This window comes from Xenopus tropicalis, chromosome 1, assembly GCF_000004195.4.
Source record: "Xenopus tropicalis strain Nigerian chromosome 1, UCB_Xtro_10.0, whole genome shotgun sequence".
NCBI lineage: Eukaryota > Metazoa > Chordata > Amphibia > Anura > Pipidae > Xenopus > Xenopus tropicalis.
Genome location: NC_030677.2, coordinates 109434351 through 109449687, shown reverse-complemented (window position 1 = coordinate 109449687; position 15337 = coordinate 109434351). Strand labels below are relative to the sequence as shown.

Below are 15337 nucleotides of genomic sequence, written 5' to 3'. Positions count from 1 at the left end.
ATTAACTTGAATTATGAATGTCAAGGAGAAACCAGATAGAGGTCTTATTTTGGGCATTCTTGTTTCTTAGACAAGATTTAGAAAAAAAAATCTTCAAATGTAATTCCATTTGTCCCCACATAGATGGCAAAATTGGACTGAAAATCCATAATGGATCACACTGGAAGTAAAAAATGTTTGACTTTTATCCTACATACCATAAGATTGGATAAAACCAGCACTAGGAGATGAACTCATATATGTTTTGGATGCATTCTGCAGTTCTGTATTTCCTAAGATTTTATTATTGTAATTAAAAATACCATCACTTTATCATGCAGAAAGGACTTGAGAAGGATTCCTGCTAAGATTTCTGCTTCCTCACAAAAGTTAAATGACTAAAATGCTACTCCTAACCCTTACTTTTCCCTGTTCATCAGAAATACATTTTTGGAATTGTTAATAGTTAAACATTCCCCACTCCCACCACAGTAAGCTGCCATCTTAGTTGCCAATTCTAGCCCTGGACTTCTCAATTCTTTTTTAATTCAATAAAAATTGCCTATCAGCAAATATGTTCAAAAATTATCACATTCCTAAATAAACTGATTTTGAAAGGCAACAGGGAAATTCTTATCCAGGAATGTGGACTTTGCATTTTTAAATCAATGGTTTCGCTTACTTTCAATCCAGATAGAAGCTTACAGGTGGTAGCAGCAGGATATCAGTGCATCATAAAAAATATAGTTCTGAAACATGGGAAGTGTAAAGTTAACTGACACTATTCTGCTCCAAATTCATATGTATTATGGGAAAAAAAATGTGAAACTACATTGCTGAGAAATGCTTTATAAAGAATTTTTAACAACCATAACAACACATTGTGGGCAGGTATACGTATGAAGATTAAGGACAAACAAATTGGTAGTATTTAATGACCAACCAAACTATACATCATTCACCACTTTGCTTGCATGCTATAAGTTAACTTGATTTAGAGATGTTCTAAAGCATAAAATAATGATATTCTTATAGATTCACAAGCCTCCTTCGCAAGAAACTAGCAAAACCTCTTTTTTACAAAATATTTTTTCACATATATTTATATTTGATGTTGTAAACATGATTTTTACTCAATGATTTGAGGGAAAAACATAATTATAGACATTATGCATCAACATTTTAATAAAGAATAAAATATATATTAAGAGGTGGAACAACTAATCTATATGGAATACTTCTTATTTTAAAACTAGATAGCTTGGAAATGGTTCAAGTGAATTCTTTTTTTTTATCAGTAATGATCAGCCCCAAATTTTGCCATAGATGTTAACCTGGTTTTTATGTTGGTTAAAGCTTACTGAATCCCTTGAATCACTGCAGCATTATATAAAAAAGATAAAATGCCTTAAGCATTTCGAGTTACAAATTTGTACCATGTTGCTGTTTATGCAAAGCCACTCTTATAAGTTACACAAAGAAGCATGTTATGTACATTAGACATGTATATTTGGCTTTCTTGACCAAGTAACTGAATTTCAGCAATGCACTAAGTGCATTAGGTAATTCATTTTAGTATGTCCATGTGTAGCAAAGATCAAGATTCTTCCTGTTAATTAAGATGCTACACACAAAAGGTATATAGTTAATGAGCATTTTGGAAAGTCAGGGTACAAAATGCCCTTGGGAAAATGGATCTTGGTCGAGCTCTGAAAGTAGACGTGATAGCTGAAGAGAAATATCCTGTGGATCTGTAAGAATAAGCCTCTTTTTTTCGTTTTGACACATTGCAGAAAATGAAGTCTTTAGTACAATTTCAACAAGTTATGGTAAGTGCTTGGGTCATTGCATTCTGTCAGTGACGATCATAGGCAGCTGCTGTGGCAGGCGGGGCTCCTCCCCTCGCTGCACTGTAATAATATGGAGAGCCTAAAAAAAAGAAACAATTTTTTATGTGGTTATGCTTTTTATACTTTTATATATTGAAAATATGATTAAGCATGTTGCATGTTATAAATCACTAATTATTGTAAACAAATACCCAAATTATTTTTGCACCATAAGTCTAAAATCATTGATATTACAAGCTTTTAAGGGAGTTATCTATTGTCTATATTGTCACCCACGTCTTTTTTTTTTGTCGATCACGTCTTTTTTTATGCGACCATTACTTTTTTTGACTAATTTTTCCTCAAAACAATTCACCAATACCAAAATATTCACTACTTATCACCCATATACAGTAGGCACAAAATGAGTGTAATGTAATGAGCTGACCATGCTAAATACTGAATTATACATAAAGACTGATGATGACAAATTATTCTTGGAAAGGATTAAATGAATAGGCAGTTTAAAAAAAAAAGTAGTGTATGTTTAATAAATGTTAATTACTGTGAGAAAAAAGCAAAAAAAGGTTTAAAACCATTGTAAATTTTAAAAGGAACCAGGAATATTTTCTACAGTGCCATTTAGACATGTACATGCAGTGTGAAGAAAAAAGAAACAAGGTCAAGCCCACAAGAACGTTGTTGTAGCAATTTTCTGGTTCCAGCATGTTAAAAATAGCAGGAATCATTGTTCTATGGAATACTATTTATACAGGGATAAAGATTTATTTGTAGACAACAACTGATATTTTATTTTAAATAAAATAATTTTTGAACTAACAAATATTTATGGGCAAAATATATTCGGGCACTGTTCTATTGTAACTCTGTGTTAAATTGTCTTTCATTAAAACTGGTGAGCATAGGCGGATTTTCAATAAGGCTAGGGGAGGCTAAGCCTCCCCAAACCTGCTCTGGCACCCTAAAAATAAAAAAATAAAATAAAAAAACCTGGTTCTGTTTCTGCGCTGTGCTGCAAATCTTCTCCTGTCCCTGCAAGCTCCGGGTTCTGCTCTAATCAGCTGTGCTCTGATTGGATCTTTCTTCTTGTATATTCTCCAATCAGAGCACAGCTTTCTTGACAGACAGTAAAATTGACCAATCAAGACACAGATGCAGACGGGGATCGGGAAATTTTGCAAACTGCAGAAATGAAGACTTAAAAAATGAACCAGCTTTGAACTTTGCTGCAGTTTTCATCCCACAGGTACTATACTGTATATGTTCTAAAGGCTGACCCACTAGCTGGAATTAAATTGTTTTTTGTCATCTGACATTTATAATATCCCCTACCCTAACAGATGGAGGGTAAGTTAATTTTTCCCCCTGACAAAGCTCATTGTGCTTTTATATATTTGTTATGGTTTTTTGCACATTCTATTTTTTTTTTACTTTTGTCATTGTTTTTTCCAATTATAGTAAGTTACAGTGGGGCCAATGCTGTGTATCAGTGCCAGTGTTATAGTGCCAGGGCCTGAATATCTGCCATCTGTACCCACTGCTCCTCATGGCATATAATGTGCTGGTTTTGTATATAAAGACTGTGTCTCGCTGTATATAACGTGCCTGGGATGTCAGTACCTGCTGCCTCACTTTCTATAAAGCTAACTTACACACATCTAATGGGGAGGTTCACTTTTAAGTTAACTTGTAGTATGTTATAGAATGGCCTATTCCTAGCAACTTTGCAATTGGTCTTCCTAGTTAATTTTATATAGTTTTTGAATAATTTGCCTTTTGCTTCTGCCTCTTTCCAGCTTTCAAATGAGGGTCACTGACCAAAAAGTATTGCTCTGTGAAGCTACAGTTTTATTTTTCCATGCAGCCCCTTAACTATTCATATTCCCATCTCTTGTTTAAACCACTACCTGGTATATAAGACCCTAGCAACCAGATAGCTACTGAAATACCAAATGGAGAGCTGCTGAACAAAAAGCTAAATAACCGAAAAACCATTAAAAATAAAAGAGGACCAATTGCAAATTGTCTCAGAATATCAGTGTCTACATCATATTAAAAGTTAATTTAAAGGTGAACTACCCCTTTAACCTAACTGAACACAAATGTATAGAGAACCCCTAACAGAAGTGCACGTATGAATGCTTTTACATCCTAAGCATTTTAGGGTTAAAAAAATCCCCCCCACCCGCACTTTTGCATAGTATCCCTGGGAGTCAGTGGGAACGGCAAGAGGTAGTTGGGAGGTTAATTTTTTACACCAGCAGTGAATCCACTAAGTGTCACATTAGCTGTAGGTCAGTCTGTGTATGGGCCATCTTTAGCCTCCCCAAACAAAAAAGTCATCCTCCGCCTATGCTGGTGAGGAGCAGAACTATAGCTTCTGATCTGTTAACTGGTGTCTGTTATCTACAATGGCATCTCCAATAAAAAAACAGACCCCTTTTTTAATCATCTGAAAAAAAATCTAAAACATGCTTCATATTTAAAAAAGACGTTGTCCCATTTAATTTAAAATTATTTTTTTTTCTATACCATATCTGTGCTTCAGTTTCATGGGAGAAATTTACGGCACTTAGAGCAGTAACTACAAGTGGTGTAGCACATACTAGGATGCTAAAATAATATTGCATTTGCTTTCTTGGATGTTAACCACTCTTAACACTTAATAATCATGTTAAAGTAGTTCATGAGGTCCGTATAAGATCAAAGTCAAGGTCCATTTCAAAATTCCATTAAAAATCTCCAGTTGAAAGGTTAAATATTCAGCATATAACTATACTGACCACTGGAACTAAAGAACATGTTTTCCATTGCAAATTGTTTAACATGTCAAAAGACAATTATATGGAAAGAGGTTAACGCTACTTAGAGAAAATTGAATCCAGAAATGTCCAAGAGGCACTTGAATAATTTTTATTTTGGGAAGGGGAGAAGGGGGTAAAGTTTGGCACAACTTCCTAATTCTATATAAGGCTTAAAGATAATATATTAGATGCAAAAGAAAAGCCAAGAATAACATATTTCTGTGGGTTGTTCAGAAAAAAAAAGAGTTACAAAATGGGTATCAAATCTATTGTGCCTAACCTTTAATTTATATCCCCCACTTAAGCTCCTGATAATTTTATAGTAAAAGTATAGTTAAAGTAAAGTGCAATATTCAATCAAGAATCAAACTTTTGTTTTACCCAATGGCATTGTCTTGCAATAGTTAGTACTTCTGACTAGTGATGGGCGAAATGTTTCGCCAGGCATGGATTCACAGCGAATTTCCGCGTTTCACCATTTGCGGATTGTTTCGCGAAACAGATGAAAAAATTTGCTGCAGAAAAATTCGCCGCACGTCCAAAAAATGTCGCTCGCGTCAAAATAATAGTCATGGGCGACGAAATAATAGCCGCGGGCGACAAAATAATAGCCGCGTGACGAAAGAATAGCCACGCGATGAAAGAATAGCCGCGGGCGACAAAAGAATAGCCGTTCGACGAAAGAATAGCCGCGGGCGACAATTTTTTTTTGACGTGCGACATTTTTGCTGTTTTGCAAATTTTCCGCCGTTTCGCGAATCTTTTGAAAGATTCGCAAATTTTTCGGCAAAATGAAACAGGACAGATTCGCTCATCCCTACTTCTGACTTGTAGCACTGGAATCTTGGTTTTGATTCCAAACAGAACACTTTCTTTAAGAAGGTGCTCTAGTTTCTTCCAACAGGCCAAATACATAGGGGCTAATTAATAACAGCCAGGAAAGTTTTTAATGAATAAATATATTTATCAAAGCTGATAAAGGTGTAAGTTAGTCAGAATGTGTTCAGATGCTCTTATCTATAACAATTTAAATAATTCATAACCCAAGAAAATGACAGATTTTAAATAGTCGGTGTGATGCAAATCATTAATGACCTCTAAAAAGTAACCTGAAAGGAAACTCTCCCTGGGTTTTGTTCCCTCCTTCCACAGTGCTGCAAAACAGTCTATAACAATACTTATATCTAATGCTTTGCCCTTACTATCCTAGGATTTCTGCCAGTTGCAGTTAAATAGCACAACACACACAGTCACGTTCAGTATAAAAAAACACAGACCGTGTATCAAATAAAATCCTCTATGATGAACATCAAGTTGGAAAGTAATGAGGGGGAATGGTAAAGAAGTTATTAGAACAAACCAGCATGAAATTGAATCATTTTTCTTCATTAGACAGCATTTGCCATTATCTAGTTTCTGTGCGTGTGTGTTAAACAGCCTTAAAAATGTCCTACAGTTCATGTCAGCACTACCGCCCAAATCACTCCCAATTTACATGGAGAGGACCAGTTTCCTAAAAGAACGTCACATTAAATCAAAGCTTCTTTCACACTTCAGCTATTCAAAGCCTGCTTCCATCACTTGCATTTGAACGATTTCTTTCCATCGTGGAAAGATATTTTTTTTTCATTTATAGTCTATTTATGGAAATTGTAAAAACAATTCTAGCATTGAATAAAAACTAATTAGATTCTAATACACATTTATTTGTTCTTTGCCCTATATTCAAACTGAATATCTAATTTTTTAATTCTAGTTAACTAGAGATTCTATTCAAACACAGAAAGTGTAATTAATTACTTAACTGTTAATAAGTACAAATGCACAAAGCTTACATACTATATATCCCATCCTTAAATATATACATATTATTTTGAGATGACCTATTGCAAAGGAATTGGAAACACCTTGCTTCTCACAAGATTGATAGATTAATAAATACTTTGAAAAAAGGGGGCAGAATAAAGTAAAATATGTGTTTGCTGTTTAGTCTGTGGTCTGAATGTATACTATATTCCTAGTATATGTGCCACTTTGTGTGATCAGAGATCCCCAACCTTTCTTACTTATCAGCCACAGTAAAATGTAAAAAGAGTCAGGGAGCAATACAAGCATCATAAAAGCTCCTGGGGATGCCAAAAATGGCTGTGATTGTCTATTTGGTAATCTCTATGCACACTATCAGCCTACAGGAGGCTCTGTTTGGCAGTGCATCTTGTTTTTATTCAACCAAAACTTGCCACCAAGCTAGGAATTCAAAAATAACCACCTGCTATGGGCACTGGGAGCAACATCCAAGGGGCTGGTCACCGAGTCACCGAGTAGTACCATGACCATATAGAAACATGATGCCCAAGGGTGATGGAACTCTGATGTGACTTCTACTATCTTCATATTATTATAATACACAAGTTTCATCATTAAGCACCAATTATAACCAAAGACATTAGTAAGAATTGTTTATAAGGATATTATTTACAGCATATTCGTGGCTCTTGTTTTTGCCCCAGTGTGTATTTGATTTACATATATTATATATTTAAATACAAACAAAACAATAGCTATTTCCTTAAGTAGGTCACGAGACATTTTTACCACTAAAGCTTAAAATCTTTTAGGCAATAGTAATATACTCGAGTATAAGCCTAGTTTTTCAGCACCCAAAATGTGCTGAAAAAAGTCACACTCGGCTTATACTCGAGTCGGGTGCCACGGGTCCCTCCAGATTAGCACCCTCTGTCCTTTGTGTGCAAGTTAGGCCACCCACAACCAGACCCTCCAGTGCCCTGGCCTAGGCTCCCACTAGCAATACTTATTTACCCTTACATCTCCTCCGGGACTGGGTCTGATTCCAGTTTGCCAATGTGCAATGAGCGTGGGGTAGTACTCATATTGTTTTTGTTGACCCTCTTCTCCGCTCACAGAGCTAGTTTACTGTTTTTCTTTGAAATAAATATTGAAAAACATATACCCCACTGATGCCTCAATTAATGTAATTTTATTGGTATTTATTTTGATTATTAAAACTTAGCAGTAGCTGCTGCATTTCCCACCCTAGGCTTATACTCGAGTCAATAAGTTTTTCCAGTTTTCTTAGGTAAAATTAGGTACCTCGGCTTATATTCGGATCGGCTTATACTCGAGTATATACGGTAAATGAGTGGTGACAATTAGTTAAAACGCACACTTACCTAATCTGTGCAAATTAAGCAGACAAAAATCCAAATGATTTCATGTAAACTCTACTCCCTCTACCCCTTGCAATAAAAACCCAAGTAAGTAATTTGCCTAAAAATTATGCAGTGGGTGCATATGAAATATCTATTGATTGATGGCTTCTAGTGGATATTTAGAGGAGAAATGTAGTAGATTTATGTTAAATGTAATTATAAAAAAATGTAAGAAATTGTACATATAGCTTATTTGCTAAAGGGAACCCAGCACCGTGCAGAACAGAAATAAAACAGGAATTAAAGTAGCCACACAAGAAACTGCCAGTTAGAAGTAAAGCAAGGTCAACTACCCTTTTAAGGATACATAGCCATGCAATCTCTGCTTGCTTGTCTTGGCTTGCCTAACCCTAGCGTTAATAATTTAAGGTTTCCCAATACTAAGGAACTAAAGCAATGTGTTCAATGAATTTAAGAAAGTGCTATTAACACCACGTTTAGGATAGGATGTTTTGGATCTGTTCAGTATATTATCAATGCAATATACAAAAAAATTAAGATTGCTAAAAGAATAATAAGCTGTTATACTGTCCAGTTACACATTTATCCTCAGATTGATAGCATGTATACTGGACAATGACTGCCATGAATTTATGATGGCAGTAAGAAAACACATTTGGGGTAGAAGATCCTTAGCTCATTGGACAAAGGTAAATCTATCTTTTCAAAATTTATTCTAGAATGCTTTATTATTATTTTATACCATAACTAACTTGAAAACTTAATGACCGACCAAAATAGACATATTCACCCAAAATGAAAAATAAAATGCAATCCAAAAAAGGCAGTTAGGCTCATAAGCCATTGTGTCATTCTTCATCAGAAAGTGTTTTGTGAAAAAGCTTTCTATAGCAATCACAGGCACTGTAATGAGTGTTTAGCAGAATCAATGCAATCTGAGCAAAAGCACAATATATAACTATAAATCTGCTGTGTGTCTTGGGAGCAGAGCAAAGTTTGCAATGGCTATCCGAAGGAAGCAATATACTCACCTAACAAGCCAGGATTAGGGAATCTCCAGGAGTCATTGTAGGACGAATACTGTGGATGGCTATATGGGCTTCCAGAGAAATCACTTCCTAAACACAAAATATGAATAGCATATTTAATAAATACAGTGTTTTGTTTTATTGTCATATAAATGATATGTTATATGTCAAAATGTAAGTATATTAATATGCATTATAGGTGTATTGTCTGCAAGCAAGAAACAATAAGGACAATTCAAATCTTAATTTAAATTAAATAAAATCCACTTTTCTGTCCCTGTAGGTTCAACTGTCTCTCCATCGCACCATCCATCTGTCCACTTATATTTCCACCTATCAGCCCAAACCTATTACATTTTTAAGATTCTGAGGCGACAGATATCAAGTTAATTTTTTTTTTAGATTGGCTCTGCTTAAAAGATCCTTTAAGAAGCAGGCCGCTGTTTCATTGTTTTATCTTCTTATTCTGCTAGACCAAGTTTCTCCTTACTGACTGCTTTTACAAACACATATCTCTAGGACTCTCTAGGGAAACTCTAGTGCCTGACAACCCCAGCCTTCCAATTCTCTACTTTTTATGCCTCAGTGATCAAACTGTCAGCCTGAAGCAGCAAAGACTAGCCAAAAGCATCAATACAATCAATGATTTTTTAAAAAGTATTTTAAATCACCTATATGGCACCAACAAATTTTTTCAGTGCTGGACAAAAGATCATGAATGAAAGCATTAGTGCAATCCAATGTAAGCAATTTGCTACAACAAAACATAAGGTTTTTCCTTGGTGCATGTGACTATCGCATGTACGTTTAAGAACAATTAAACAATATCAGTTTTGAGAAGGAGAATAAAGTGACTAAGGTTCAATTAATCACAGATAATTATGAATATGTTACAATGAAATGGGATCAAAAGGGCAAGTGCTTAGAAGAAGAGAGAACATATGGAGAAAGGAACACAGATATCTAGAGCACATACAGTTACAAGCATTTCAATTTCTTTGTTTTAACGTGTCCTTTTTATGTTGAATAACTAATCATATAATTCAGTTCTTAGTGGTAATTCAAATAGCAATGTAGAAATGCAACATGTAGCATATACATATATTAAATCTTTAAATAGATATGAGTGTAATTAAAAATGTCTACACAAGTAGATGTAGTTGGAATACTCTATACAGGCATTTAAATGTAGCTGAAATCTGATGATTTTAATGGCTATTCACACAAATCTAAGAGGGGTTCTAGTGTGTACTATTAGATAGCTTGCCTTAACAGCGCTTCTCTGGCTTAAACTACTTTTTATATTCCTTGCAATTTATATAGTTAGGTCAAAATTTTATTTTAAGTACGGTAATCACTTTACTAACCAGCAGGAACTTTTGAGCCACACTGGTTACCCTTACTGTATGTCTCACTTCCCCTGCCTCTTAGAATGTAAGCTCTTGCGAGCAGGGCCCTCACCTTACTCTCTTATAACAATATCCAGTTGTAACTGTGAATCAACCTTGGTGAAATGTTATCTCTGTATATCTAAACTGTTTGGTCCTGTATTTATATACCTTCACTCTGTAAAGGGCTGCTTGAAATGATGGTGTTATATAAATAATAATAATACATATAGGTAAGTACATGGATGGAGCTAGGTAGGTAGGAACTTATATGGTGAGATGGATGATCCCTGACCTGGATAACATAGCGATCTAGATTCAAATAAATAAAAAAAGGTTTTGATTATGGTTTGAGCACATGAAATGTTATGGATTAGATTTAATCTAAGGAGAGAAAAAAATGTCTCAGTTTGAGTTTTTTATTCATAAACTTCAAAGGAGTTTTTATGTGATAAACAGCAGTTCTTACTGAATTGCATCTGGCTCTATGGGAAAATCTGGAATTGAACTAGGAGATAAGATTTTCTCAACTAACTCTGGGGTGGAATGTTTCTTAAGCTAAAAATACATTAAATACTGATTAAATATGGTACTCAACACAAATTCAACAATAATTCAACCAGTTGTCTTGCTTGTTTGTTTCTAAATATGATGTTTTAATGTGCAACAAAAGGGGTCCTTTTCCAGGCATGAGATCCCTTATCCAGAAACCCATTATCCAAAAAACTCAGAATTACATGAAGGTCATTTTGTATTGAGTTCATTTCAGGCAATTCCATCTAATTTTAAACTGATTAATCTTCTCAAAACAGTAGCTTGTACTTGATTGTTAAGGATTTACCGAATCCAGGATTTCCCAGTGCGCAACATTTATCCCTTCCATAACAAATTGGGGTTCGAATTTGGTTCAGAATTCAGTCAAATCCTTTATGAAGGATTCTGTGTTCGGCCGAATCCGAAAAAAGTGGATTTGGTGCATCCCTACTTGATTGTAACTCAGCTGCATGAATCCATATGTTGGCAAAACAATGGTATTGAGTTTATTCATTTTTAAATGTTTTCTAGTAGATTTAGGGCATGGTGATCAAAATTATGGTAGCATCCCTTCCTGACTAGAAGTAAAATATCAGCATGCTGTCAGTAACAATTCACAAAAGATAAAAGGCTTGAAAACAAGAATGAGAGTAAAGAAGACATTCTTCCCTTATGGTCACACAGTTTTAAAACAAAGCTCACAACAGATACTGTTTACCTAGAAGATAGTATTTGTGTAAACTCCAGTAGAATCCGAAACAAATGAATTAGAGAACAATTACATGTTGGTACTACCAACATCAACAAATTGGTTAATGGACTGTGACTAGCATCCCTTGTAAAGGATAACACAGACCACCAGTTCCCGTGTACATAATTACTATTTTACTAGTATTTACTAGTGACCCATGGAGAAAGGAAAGACTGAATATTTGATTCAAGTTATCATAATTTAACTTGCCAGTCAGAGGTTTAGGTACTTAAGTAAAACAAAATTGCATGTTTTAAAGGTTACCACTCTGCCATATATATAAGGGCAAAGTTATATAGACAGTTGCAGTTGTTCACAAATAGACACAGTCGTGCGAATAAACACCATTTGTTAAAACATTGGGTCCAAAGCTGCTCCATGTATTTCTATATAGTTGTATTTGGCATAGTTGCTTCTGTCCTGTCTCATGTTGCAAATCCCACAGAAGTATGCCTACTGACACCCTGGAACTACCACCAACTTGTAAGTTCCAGCAGCATCCAGCATCATTAGGCGCATTGTACTTGTGCATTAAAAATCACTTGCAAACTTTGTTTTGCCGCAAAGTGCCTGAAAAGGCACAATCCCTACGACAACAATCAACAAGCAATTATGGCCTACATGTGTTAAAGCACAAATGTGCTAATTTTGTTGCATCGGACAGGGTTGCGTCAATCCCCCATTTGGACCCACAGTTACTATGTAATTATGGGGAAAATGCTGCATTTTTGGTAAAAAAAAAGCAAATTGTGTCCTAAATTTCACTTTACACAATGCACATATGGTTGTAAATGACCCTTACAATGTTACTGATTTGAAGAGCAGTAATAAGGCATCTTAGATTTATGATATTCTAGTTTTATTGTTCAGTAAGTTTGCAACTGGCTCTTTAAAAATGGAATTTCCCATTCAGCTCTACCTAATTAAAAACCTTTACATCATATCCCACCTTAATGTCTAACAATAATAGTAATTCAGTATGTTCACAAACCTTTCTGAAAAAACCTGTTCCTTAGTAATAATTACCTTTATTCAACTGTATTTACATAGAGCATCTTTAGCAAATTCCCAGCTTTCTCTGACTTTGTGCTTGCATTTGAACACTTTCCTTTGTAGGGGTAATCACACGGATCATAAAGTTTTTCAGCAATTTCCAATAACAATCATAATTCGGGGAGTTAAGCTATGCTTGACTGCGTGGAGAATCAGGCTAAATACTGCACTTAGCAACCTAAATTTACAGTACCAGCTTGTGTATTACATTAAAAAGCACAGAAAGGAATAGCTGTTTAATGCACAACAAATCTGTCTCTATGACATATTTGCAGAGTTCTGCTGTACAACATGAATTATGCTAAAAAGATTATAAGCCAATAAAACATACTGTATAACAAACATTAAAATCTACTTGAAAAGCAACTGTAACAACTGCACGTGAAAGAAAAATTACATTTCATTAAACTGCTCTATAAAAGCTGTAGACTCTCATTAGGCTATGTTAGTAAAAGAGAATATTTTACAAGGTTGTTTTTTTTTTTTAAGCTTTTCCTAAGTGGACATGTTTCATGAAATTCTGTCATTTGTCAAATATTTTAAAAGTCAAAAAAACATGCATATGGAGTAAAACTGAACTCCTGATCATAATATGGCAATCTGGTAGCTTTAAATTTGCATGTAATAGGAGGCCTTCAAGGTTTGTTGGAATTTCATATCAGTGTGCTGTAAACTCATTTTGTTCCAACACAATCCCAATAAATGATTGCAAATGCCATCACCCTATATTTGTATATTTATAGCAGTGTAACTGAATACACTTTCTGTTTATACTTGATAGAGAAAATGTGAGAGGGGGATACGGTAGTTATCAAATTATCCTTTCCAATAAAACCTCCTCTGTATAGTGAACCTCTCTTTCTCTATAAAACTGAGGCACAGACTGCTGTTGGGGAAACGGGGACTTGATTGTTTAGAGTTAACTCTCATTATTCTCTGGGTTGGGAACAGAAATCAATAAGGGCAAAAAGAAAACAACAATAATCTATTACACATTTATAAAAACAAAAATAAGGAAATATGTTTTTTTATGTTTTTGTTTTAAGGGTAAGCTTAACCCTTTTACTGCCAGCCATTTTGGTCAAAGCGGAACTTGTATTGCCAGACAGTTTTTGAACATTTTGCACTGTTTCACTTTAGGGGCCTTTCCTCGGGGGGACTTTTAGTTTACCAAGGAAAACAATATATAGTTTTTTTCAGAACAACCTAAGCTTTCAAAATATGGTAGAATTTTTGTGTAATTCCAATTCTGTAACAAGATATAGGCTTCTAAATGTCTAAAAATGCAAAAAAAATCAAATTTTCCATAATATAATCACACATACTAGAAACAAAAATTATTTTATGCACGAATATACAACTGATTTGGAAAGTCCCATGTCTCCTGAACGTGCCAATACCAAATATATATAGTTTTATGGAGATTTCTCACTTGTATAGGTCAAAAACTCCCAGCAGTACACTACCAAATTCCCAAAGCACTGCTCCAAAAAAACTGCATACTTTGGATTTCAAGGCCAAAATTCCACTAACAGAAGGTTTATCCCAGAAAATTGTACATTTTTGGAAAGAACAGATTCTGGGGAATACAGAATAGGCACAACTGTCTGTCTACTCCAAACTATCAAGTCGCAATGCTTTCCTAAAGTTATTGGTTTTTATCAAAATTTGTGATTTTTTTTAAAAATCGCTTCAAAGCTTCTAGTCTATAGTATCTTATCTCCTACAGGTCATAAAGTAACCAAATAAAACACCCTAAATATGAATGCCTGGGGTCCACTGAACAGTTTGATGCCCAATATGTATAGGTTTACCTAAGTATGTGGCATGTAGGGGCCCCAATGTGAACATACCCCATATGAACTGTCATTTCTGTCATTTCAGCTTCTGCAAAATCAACACATTTACATCATTATATGTGGGATGAAGCTAGTAAAAAGTACGCTCACCCCAGAAAGTCATATATTTTTGGAAAGTACACATTCCCCCGAATCTAAAATGGGTACCCATGTCTTTCTACTCCAAAGTACCAAGCCGCACAGCTTTTCTAAAGTTAGCAATTTTGATGACATTTCCAAAAATCCCCTCAAAGCTTCCAATTTGAAGCATCTTATCTCCCACATAGCATTAGGTACCAAGATAAAACACCCTGAATTTGAACACCAGGGGTCCACTGAACAGTTTGATGCCCAATATGTATAGGTTTACCCAAGTATGTGGCATGTAGGGGCCCGAATGTGAACATACCCCCATATATACTGTCATTTCTGTCATTTCAGCTCCTGCAAAATCAACACATTTACATCATATGTGAGATAAAGCTACAAAAAAGTACGCTCACCCCAGAAAGCCATATATTTTTGGAAAGTACACATTCCCCCGAATCTAAAATGGGTACCCATGTCTTTCTACTCCAAAGTACCAAGCCGCACAGCTTTTCTAAAGTTAGCAATTTTGATAACATTTCCAAAAATCCCCTCAAAGCTTCCATTTTGAAGCATCTTATCTCCCACATAGCATTAGGTACCAAGATAAAACACCCTGAATTTGAACACCAGGGGTCCACTGAACAGTTTGATGCCCAATATGTATAGGTTTACCCAAGTATGTGGCATGTAGGGGCCCGAATGTGAACATACCCCCATATATACTGTCATTTCTGTCATTTCAGCTCCTGCAAAATCAACACATTTACATCATTATATGTGAGATAAAGCTACAAAAAAGTACGCTCACCCCAGAAAGCCATATATTTTTGG

At 35.1% G+C, this 15337-nt stretch overlaps 1 protein-coding gene across 1 annotated transcript in view; it reads right to left on the bottom strand.

Annotated features, from left to right (window-relative positions):
* Positions 1-808: 808 nt before the first annotated feature.
* pax5 (paired box 5) overlaps positions 809-15337 on the bottom strand; it is a 120718-nt gene continuing 106189 nt past the window's right edge. The window contains exons 9-10 of the mRNA XM_012953200.3: positions 8856-8942; positions 809-1908 (exon numbers count right to left, since the gene is read on the bottom strand). Coding sequence (XP_012808654.1) covers positions 1835-1908; positions 8856-8942 — 161 coding nt within the window. The 3' untranslated portion in view covers positions 809-1834. The remainder of the gene's footprint in view (positions 1909-8855; positions 8943-15337) is intronic.